The sequence below is a fragment of the Dipodomys spectabilis genome, unplaced genomic scaffold (genome assembly GCF_019054845.1).
Source record: "Dipodomys spectabilis isolate Male_0828 unplaced genomic scaffold, ASM1905484v1 ptg000034l, whole genome shotgun sequence".
Taxonomy (NCBI): Eukaryota; Metazoa; Chordata; class Mammalia; order Rodentia; family Heteromyidae; genus Dipodomys; species Dipodomys spectabilis.
This window is the reverse complement of record NW_024870711.1, coordinates 4,561,008-4,571,130: the sequence shown is the minus strand read 5'-3', so window position 1 is coordinate 4,571,130 and position 10,123 is coordinate 4,561,008. Positions and strand designations below refer to the sequence as shown.

The window sequence follows — 10,123 nt, the reverse complement described above, 5'->3', positions numbered from 1 at the left end:
TGATAGAGCATTATCCTTAAACTAAAAATCTCGGGGACAGTGCCTGGTCTCTGAGTTCAAGCCTTAGGATTGGTACATGTGTATGCACACACACACACAGACACACACAGACACACACACACACAATTTTGAGTCAACACATTTTCTCTAACCATAGTTCTTCTCTTCCGTTTCTTTTCTCCTTCCACACCAGTGGGCAGTGAGAACCCATAAAATCCTCAAAATCAAGCTTCTTTGAAATATTTATATTCTAGAAATTTAAGATCCTCTGGAGATTTTGAAGGTAGATTTCAGAGAAAAGGCACAATAGAGCACAGAGAAGTTTGCAAGAATTTTATTTTATAGTACACATCTGATACATCAGCCATGCTTACTTGGAGGAAAGCATATGGCCTTTGAGAGGCACAAAAGGGCTTCCATTATGCTACTACATTCAAGGCAAAAACTTTATAATATCGGTTTGCTGAAATGGGCACCACTGCCAAATCTTCGGTGCAGATGTCTTTTTCTCTAACAATATCAACCACAACTGTAATTACCGCAGTTCCTGGAAGAGTTGAGGACAGACGTTATCACTCAGACATTGAAGAATCTCCTCTTTTCTGCTGGAACCAGAAGCCTACCTACTGGGGTTTGGTTTCCTTAAATCATTTACAAATTTCTTTCACTTCTTAGCCTTTCTCATGTAATTACTGTCCTCCCCCCACCCCAATTTAAAATCCCAGTACTGTCCATATGGGTCTCCTGTCTGCCCAACCTCTCATCAAGAGGTTCTGCTGCTGTGTTCCTGTTTGTTTTCCCCTCCCTGGTGTAATGTCCTTTGCTTGGACAAGGACTGCACTTACTGTTGACTGGAAAGTCCCAAAAAAAGGTTACTGGACTATCTTCACAGAGGCATCGGGTATATTTATAGTTGAACGGGCCTTCAATGGAGATATCACTCAGGAGGTAAGCTTTAATCTGGTGGAAAGACAGGACAAATGAAAAGGGAAAGGGAAAGACAAGAGAGGAATAGGCTGGAGGTGAGCCACAGGCACAGAGATGCACTCTTGTAGTGTCATCGCACAACCCCCTGCATGGTCAGTGCCAGCCTCATATCCTTAAACTTCTTCCTGGGAGGTGTGAGTATGAGACCCAGGAGGGGAAAGGAAGATGCAAGCGTGGACAAAGGTCAGATGGAACTCTTCCTAGTGCGGCCAACCAGGGGAGCCTTTACCTGAGTAAATGGTCTGCATGGATTGGCCTTGCCATGTGCTGTGACCGCCCGACCACTTCCGAGCTCATGCCAACGCCAGGCTTTCTTAGTTGCATCCGCTTCTACATGGTTTTATTATAAAACAAGTTACTTTTTGCTGCAGTACCAATTAGGAGGGCCCATAAAATGAGAGGTCTGTTTCCCCACACTCAGGGGGTGCATTTCACAAGGGAAGCACGACTGTCATAAGCAAGGGGAGGGGATCACGCTGCGTGCTTTTGTCTCATGTTCACTTTATTCAAGCTTCAGTATGAGTGACTGTAATTGACTCCTGCAGACAATAGCAGCGTAAGGGTAGAAGGGATGTTGGTAATAAAATAAAACAAATATATGTCTTAAACCTGTCCATCTCGGGCATGTTCCACCTTTAGCAAAGCTGACTTAAGAAACTCAGTTTCCAGGATGCATTGTGCTTTCCTGTGCCTGCTTGTCCCCTAAATATTGAAAACAAACCTCGAGTCCTACTGCTCAGCTATTTCACAAGGCATCTTACAGTACATATCAGAGTACATTGATATTCGGAAGGAAAATAAACAAAATGGATCAACACTGTGTTGACCTGAGGTCACTTTCCAGGCAAACTATTGTTTTTTGAACCAATCATTACGTGATCTTGATGAAATGCAAGTCCATCAAAGCTTTCAAGAATAATGGATGATATACAGTTCAGCTACAGAGATGCTGCCTGAAATACTGTTTCACATATTGATCAATACTTAGGAAGCCTTACCCAATTCAGAGACAGTTTTTATTCTACAAAGAAAATGCTGTGACCACAACAATAACCCTTCCGGTGCATTCCAGAATGTATGTATTTGACTAGCTAACTGCACTGCCATCTTGTTTTCCTCATTGAGTCTCTTGCATACATTCAAAATGAAATGCTTCAGTCATACATGCACCATCTTTGGCTTGTATTGAAAGACTGGTAGGCCAGGCATGCTAGCATGCCTCTGTAATCTCAGCTCTCAGGAAGGTGAAGCAGGAGGATTGTGAATACAAAGCCAATCTTGGGCTACAGGGAGAGATCCTGTCTCAAACAAACAAAACCAACCAAGCAAACAAAAAGACTATGGTATGAAATTAGCCAGAAAGAAAAATATGTACAGGCAGAAAACAAATTCTGAAATAAAATTTTGGAATGTGAATTATTTTTAAGCTGCATGAGAGACGATTCTATTTTTCTGATTTTGGAACTATATTAACAATGTTCTAGCTTGCAAGTCCAAAATATCTGCTAGTTAGAATCCTTCAAAGAAAGTCTTTGTTTTCCCTTTATGAAAATAAAAGGTGGTCATGTATAAGCAAGTACACTCTCAAATAGACCTTCCTGAATAAGAAACCAATCAGCTTACTAAAATGGCCAATTAATTTAGCAATAGTAACTACTACTAGCAGATTGCTAGCAGGGAGTTTGTTAAAAGGAGAAATGGATAGATTGTGAAAACTTAAAACATTCAAAGATGACATCATTTCCATGATTTGGGGAATGTTTAAAGACACTTCAAAAGTTCTTAATTTATTTTAGTTAATTCTGAATCTCACAGTGTTCATATCTGTAGACTAAGCAAATAATTTTCCAGAAGTAAAATTTGCAGATAAAACCAGAGATAAGAGGCTTTAGGAATTTGAAACAGCTTTTTTAAGATCAGGCTTCTTAAAGTAGGCTTATAAATGAATAATGCCAAAACCAGTATTTCTGAGAAAAAAATACTCGAGTTTATTTTTTCATTTATTTTATTTTTTATTGGTTGTGGGGCTTGAACTTTTAACTCAAGGCTAGTGCTCTCCCACTTTGAACTACAGCTCTACTTCCAGTGTTCTGGTGGTTCATTGGAGATGAGTCTCACAGACTTTCCTGCCCGGACTGCCTTGAAAGTATGATCCTCAGATCTCAGCCTCCTGAGTAGCTAGGATTATAGGTGTGAGCCACCAGTGCCCAGCAAGAGTTTGTTTTTAAAGAGAGGGAAATCCAGGAACATAAAGCCAAACTTAATTTGAGTGTTAAACCGCGATGACCTGGATTTGGGGGTGACTTTACTCCCCCTCCCCCCATGCCACTGAAATCTTCATACAGTTTCACTTCTGCCTTAGGTGTCAACACAGGAGGAATAGGAATTTACGTTGTTAAAAATGCTTCACTTCCCACACCAGTGGCTCAAGCCTGTAATCCTAGCTACTCAGGAGGCTGAGAGCTGAAGATCTTGGTTCACACCCAACCTGGCAGGAGAAGTCTGTGAGAGTCTTACCTCCCATCAACCACCCAGAAAGCTGGAAGTGGAGCTGTGGCTCAAATGGTAGAGTGCTAGCCTTAAGCACAAAAGCTCAGAGACAGCACCCAAGTAGATATATGATCTTAAATGATTAAATCTCACTCCTTCTCACCTCCATTATGAGATGAAACCATTAACCCCCACCAAGCCTGGGAAATAGGTCAGCAAAAAAAAAATTCAAGGGCCAATTTTTGTTGTTCCTATTTTCATTTTTAACCTCAGAGGGCTTTGCAACTGAAGAGCTCAAGGTTTTTCTTTTTTCAAGTTAAAAAAATTATCTTTGAGTGGTTGTACAAAGTTGTTGCCATTTAACAAGGCAGTTTATGCATGCAATGCATTTTGAGCAATATAATCCCTTTCAACATCTATACCCATCTCTCCCAACCCATCCCTTCTCTCCCCTTTCTCGGTTTTGTAGGACATACATTGCATTTTTGACTGCATTCTCTCCCTTTTCTTCTTCATTCATTTATTCCTCTTCCCTTGGTCGCACCTCCACCCTTTCAAGTACCCATGTTTATTTTGTTGAACTTTGACTTCACCTTTCTAAGGAATTATATTATTTGAGTTCTTCTTGAATCTGTCTTAGTTCAGTTAAATTTGAGTTCTCCATTGAATGTATCTTATTTCAGTTAAAATACATTGGTATATCACCCAAAGTATATCAATTTCAGTGTGAACCCCAAGGGACCTGTGGATAGAGTTTGAACTCAGATGGAAATAATAAATTGTATCTTAATTTTACCAACCTTTATTTACAATTCAACATTTTTCTAGTCCTGGAATTCATTAAGCAACACAGTAGCATCAGGAATATATATGATTTTTTAAATCACGAGTAGAAACAAAACGGTTTTATCACTTTACGAATTCAAGTATTTTGAAATACTACCTGTACTTAACACGGCATTGAACATATAGCCATTGTCAGGGTGATTGCTTGGGCATGGTTAAGGCTGCCTGCTTCCCACCTGTCCTAGAAGCTTACCTGGTAACTGCACAGGTAACCCTCATCCTGAAGCATCAAAGCCAGGTTATTCACCATGGGAGTGCTGCTTAGAACACTTTGGAGAGTATCTTGTTGGGAGAAGACTAACCTAGTGTTGTTTACTTTAAAAATTATATTTGTATCTAGCTGATTAGATGAACCAGAATTTTTAATCAACAGAGTAGTTTTTTATTTAATAATATGCACTTCAAACAATTTTAGAACATTCTTTCATAGACTTTATGAGACCTCTAAAATTGTCTAAGACAAAAACGTTAAACCCTGTAGTTTAGCTAAAGTTTTCTATAGCTTAAAGAGTTATGTAATCTTTATTTCCAAACACATAATTGTTGGTATAATCTTATTGCATTTTGATTCTGAAGTAAATAAATGTCAAATAAATATCAAAATTCACTTGTAAAAACATTCTAATTAATGTCAACTAAGGTGTAACAAACGTTAAACTTATATGAACAAATAATATTCCTTAAAAATTTAAAAATGAGCTAGGTACTGGTGATTCATAGCTGTAATCCTAGCTGTTCAGGAAGCTGAGGTCTGGGGATTGCTGTTATAAGCTACTTGGGCAAGAAAGTTCATGAGACTCTTATTTCCACTTAACCACTAAAAAGCTAGAAATGGAGCTATGGCTCAGATGGAAGAGCAAGCACTAAAAGAGCAAAAAAGAGTTCAGGGATAGCCTGCAGGACCTGATTCAACCTGCCATGTGGAGGTACAATGTTTTCTCCCAGGACTGACACACAAAAAACAAAAACACAGAGGTGTTTTCATAGATATTCATTATAATTGAAAAGTATAAACGGATATTAGCTAAAATCAACAAAATTTCCTTTTAAATGAGTTTATTTAGTTGAAAAATTTCCTGGTTCTTTCACTCACACATGCCTAGGTTTCAAACAGATCACTCTATTGTCCTCGCATGGTTCTTAAGAGAAAAAGTTTACTGATGACACAATACCATGTGACTTTGTTGATTTTAAACTACTTTACCATACCTATCTCATTTTCGGGGATGAAAAGGGACTTTTAGTATTTACAACCACCACAAACCACCAGCATCTCATCATAGATACAAGAGGTAAGACACAGAATTGAAGAACTGGGCACCAGCCTCCCTCCCACTCCTACCTTTTTAGAGACAGAAATGGAGTCTGAGAATCTATCACCATCACAGCCCACCAACACCACAGATGTGTGTGTGTTTGCTTTATTCTCATCATGGGTACATCAGAGGAGACAAAGAGTTGAAGAAGTAGGGATCAGCCTTTCTCTTACCCCAAATCAGCATACATAGTTCAGATTGCTGGACTGTAAACAGACAAAGCACCTGGAATGGTCTTTGCTTTGTGTCCAGGAATCTTCCTTTTACAGCTGTGGGGCTATTTCTGGAATGCATTTTAATGAGTAGTCATCTTCACATTGCCTATCCATTCACTGTCTTTGAAGCTCTCTTGTGTTAAGAAATGCATTGCTGTGGGGAAATACAATGCGAGGTAATGTCCCGCCCCCAAGCTGCTCAATGTATGATCCTTATCATGTCCTTTCATGTACCTGGAGAGCTATCATAAATCTAGAACCTCTGTCCCTGCCCTAGACTTCTCAGTCAGAATTGCCATCTGACAAGATTGCAGTGAATTTTTGGTACAGCATCGTGTAAGAACCTCTGCTGTATTCTGACACGGAACTGCCCTCTGAGAACAACTGAACAGGGAAAAGGAGAAGCAGCACATGAGCTCCTTGTGGAACAAGGAGGCTTACAATGAGACTTTGAGCAAAAGAGCAGGGAAGAGCTAAAGGAAAACAGAGTCAGCTCAGCATCTACTGGAAAAGACCAGCTACACCCTGCATGTCCTCTTCAACCACGCTGCCTCAACCTGCCAGGTGGAGTTGCTGTGGTTTCTCCTGATAAAACCTATCTTAACTCTCCAGCCCAAATCAGTTGTGCCAGGACCTTGAAGAAACTCCTCCAGTGCTCTGCCAGCTCTTGGATTTCCTTTAGGGAGTCCCATTCTTTCCTTTTACTCTTAGATCTCTCTAGACTAGGTTGTTGTTGTTGTTGTTTTTAATCTGTAAAATAAGAATAGTCCCAAGCTGCCATGAGGAGGCTTGAATAACGAAGCCTCTATATTTTGGGCAGTACTAGAGTTTGGACTTAGGTCCTCATCCTTTGTAGACAAGCACCCTTACCACTGAGCCTGGGTGCACCGTGCCCGAGTTTCCATGTAGCTGGGATAGCAGGTGTGTATCAGTGTCCAGCTCTTTGATGATAAGATTTTTCTCAAAGTTTTCTGCCTGGGCTAGCCTGGTACTGTGGTCCTCCCAATCCTAGCCTCTGAAGAAACTAAGATTAGTGGCATAAGCCATTGGTACCTGGCTTTGATTTTTATAAACTAGGCTTATTGTATAGTATTAGCATGCAAGATGAACTAAATACTATACAGAGTAAAGTAGTCAGATTTGTCCTGAGGCCACCCCCCTGCAAATCCCCACTTACCACCATGCATTCTCTCAGTTCTGTCTTGAGCCTAAGTGTCAAAGTCACCTCTTCACCTGGTCTTGCTGACTGTGGCCTTTCCAAATTGAATATGATTGCTTTCCGACTGGTTCTGTGAAGAGAAAGCAGGGTAAGGGGGATCAAAGAGCAGCCCATGGGGGGGAGCAGGCACCACGGGCTGCAGGAGGAATGCTACTGCACAGGGAAGAGGAGGGCACCACCTGGACCAGCTGCTCATCATCATTTTGTTGGCCATTTTGTTGGGTGGGTGCTTTGGATTCAGCTTTGGATAAAAGCAGCTAGGATACTGTGTAAAACTGAGTATCTTTTCTTCCCCCCTTTTTATTGACAAGAGAAATCAATTTTGAAATCAAATAAGAAGGAAAATAAGTATAATTTTACCTCTTTCTCTAAGAACACCCTACAGTGTTAGCTGCTTTTGCGGTGAATGGGATGAGAAGATTGGAATTATCCTTAGGTGAGTTTCTCCTGTCTGTAGAATCACATTAAACTACTACATATGTCAGTGCCCTGGAGGAGTTTATAAGTACTTTCCTTGAAAAGCATCCTCCTTTGCTTACTGGGTCGATCCTATTTAGGTCTGTAGAAGATTTGTACAAATGGCATGATTGGCCGGGAAAAGGAAATAGAAGTAAAAAGAATGGTTGAATGTTCCTCTGTGGTCATGAAGTCAGATTCACGTCCAGGAGAATGACTTTCCTTTTTATTATTGTCAGTCAAATGCATTTTAAAAAATTGTAGAAGTGATGTACAGAGGGGTTACAGTTACACAAGTAAAGTAGTGAGTACATCCTTTTCCAACAGTGTTAGCCCCTCCCTCATCTTCTCCCACTTCCCCTTCCCCCCTTACTCTTCCCCTCCCCAAGTTGTAAAGTTTATTTCCAACTTAGTGTCTACTGGGTGTTGCTGTGACTTTCCATTTCTTCTTCTTTTCTTATTAATGTTTTTATTGTAAAAATATGGTACAGAGGGGTTAAAATTACAGGAGCAAGATAATGAGTACATTTCTTATCAAGCATCATTGCTTCCTCCTTTGTTTTTCCCTTACCATTCCAACCCTCCCATCTCCACCACTACACCCCTCCCTCCCGCGCCCCACCCTCTCCCGCAAAGTTGTAAAGATCGGTTTTTGACATAGCATCTTGTACATTTCATTGTTGCAATAGGTCCACCTGCATTCCTATTTAAACAATTTTTTCTCTTCCCCTCCCCAAATTATACCAACATCAAATACAGTGAAAACGGGTTATACGGTGTAGGAGGGCCATACAAAGCAACAAAAAATCACGTGGTACCTTATGAATACATTTGAAACAATAGCAAGAAAGGAAAAAAAAAACACTAGTGTCCTTATCTTGGGGTTCATTTCACCTAACATCAACTTATCTGATCTTTTCTGCTTGTCTCAGACATATACTAGTTATTGTAAATAAGGGAAACCAAGAGACCTATGTTTCTTTGTGGCTGGCTTACTTCACTTAATATGATTTTTTTCCAAGTCTTTCCATTTTCCATTTTAAAAGTAACTTTGTTAAGGCCTTTGGTGTTGGATGGAAAATAAAGGAATTCAGTTTCTTCATCTACAGTGCTTCACAGCCCCAACTTTTTAGGGCCAAACATCTCCAAGTTTCAGGGAGATTCAATGTTGTATGCAGAGTGCTTGAATGCCCACTGCCTAGGACAAGGTCATGAAGACTTAAATGTCTTCACCTCCTCCCCCCGCACTCTCCCCCCCTTACATTTGTGAATGAGTTTAAGGCGGGGCTAGAATAACTGACCATCCAAGTCTGCTGAGGACTTGGGAAGACAACACTCACTGCTAAAATCTAGAAAGCTTTGGTCAGGCTGTGCTGGCTGCGCACTCTGATTATTTGAACAACTTGCTTCCTTCAGGAGTAGCAGGGAGCGGCTTCTGGATCTGAACCCGAGCCTGTGTAGTCTTGCCTCTGTTACCGCCAGCACATCAAATCTCTGAAGTTTCCCTTAGGACAGAACATGGACCCTGCCTTATGGAGTACCTCCTTTCTGGAGGGCAGAAAACCAGCCCTCAAGAGCTGCTGCTGTACAGAAAACCCCCTAAACCTTCTAGGTACTCCTGCTCCTACTCAGACCCATAATTCTCTTTCTTACTTCATATCTCCAGTTTTCCTGCTTCTTTCAAACATGCATCTTTCAACACAGTGCCTTCTGACTGTGACCCTATGTCCTAGTGTGTGATTAAGAGGTCCTAGTGCGCAAGTCTACCTTCAGGACAGGAAGACCATCCAAGCTGCTTGCTTGGCTAGCTGTGCTGCAGGTCAAGGGGCAACCACAAGGACCTCTTGCCCTTAATGAGTCCTACCAAAGATACACAGAGCTCTCGCTGGAACCCTCAGGCTTGTAGGGAGTAGTACTCTTAATGAGGTTTATGACTCATTAAGGTCATGAGTCACTTATGGACAGACTTCTGTATACAATGATCCTCATTCTTCTAGATTCCGGAGGACATGTCAGAGGAGCTTGTGGAACTTTCTAAGAAAAGAGAGTTGGGACTTGTTGTTTGCCCCCTGAGAAGTGGGAGCAGGATTCTGGGAAGTTAAAGATGTTCAGGAAGGGAGACAGAGGTTTCCAGGTGAGGAGAGGTGCCTGCCTTGGAGTATTTCCCAGCAGAGGAGAAAAGCTTGACTCACGTGTTTTCCTGAGCCTCACTGATCCCCAGTTGCAGGCACAAGATGAGGAGCAGGGCGGCAAGGCCGGCCCTGAGCAGGAGCTGGAGACAGCGCATGGCAGGAGAGACAAGCAAAGTCCTGGAGGATAGGGTGTCTGGGGCTTAGCTTGCTTCTTATATACTGGTCAAGGAAGTGGAAGAGCTGCCAGACTGCTTTATGAAGTGAACGATTCAATCACTTTCCCTGCTCATGATCTTTCCTCATTAAGCTGAAGGCCTGTTTTACCCCCTATGGAGAAAAGCTTCAATGTTCTGCTAGGTTGCTAACGTCTGGGAGAAATCACCTTTCCTTATTTTCTCAGCATTAGAGCTGTGTAAAGAGAGTGCCCTACCTTGGCTTATGGCTCTGTTTTCCTTTCTCTCA

General features: G+C 41.4%; 1 protein-coding gene across 1 annotated transcript; it reads right to left on the bottom strand.

Moving 5' to 3' along the window:
• Positions 1-419: 419 nt before the first annotated feature.
• LOC122105832 (prolactin induced protein) lies at positions 420-9,816 on the bottom strand. The gene is made up of 4 exons (XM_042677089.1): positions 9,722-9,816; positions 7,032-7,137; positions 846-960; positions 420-547 (listed from the first exon to the last, which is right to left on the bottom strand). The coding sequence occupies exons 1-4, from the start codon at positions 9,814-9,816 to the stop codon at positions 420-422; spliced, it is 444 nt and encodes a 147-aa protein (XP_042533023.1).
• Between the last annotated feature and the right edge of the window lie 307 nt (positions 9,817-10,123).

Excerpts from the sequence above, each read along its gene's own strand:
- LOC122105832 (XM_042677089.1), bottom strand. The coding sequence starts at position 9,816 with ATGCGCTGTCTCCAGCTCCTGCTCAGGGCCGGCCTTGCCGCCCTGCTC. Across the intron at positions 7,138-9,721 it reads AGTGAGGCTCAGGAAAACAC|TCGGAAAGCAATCATATTCA; the intron begins GTGAGTCAAGCT and ends TCACAGAACCAG. Across the intron at positions 548-845 it reads TTGGGACTTTCCAGTCAACA|GAACTGCGGTAATTACAGTT; the intron begins GTAAGTGCAGTC and ends CAACTCTTCCAG.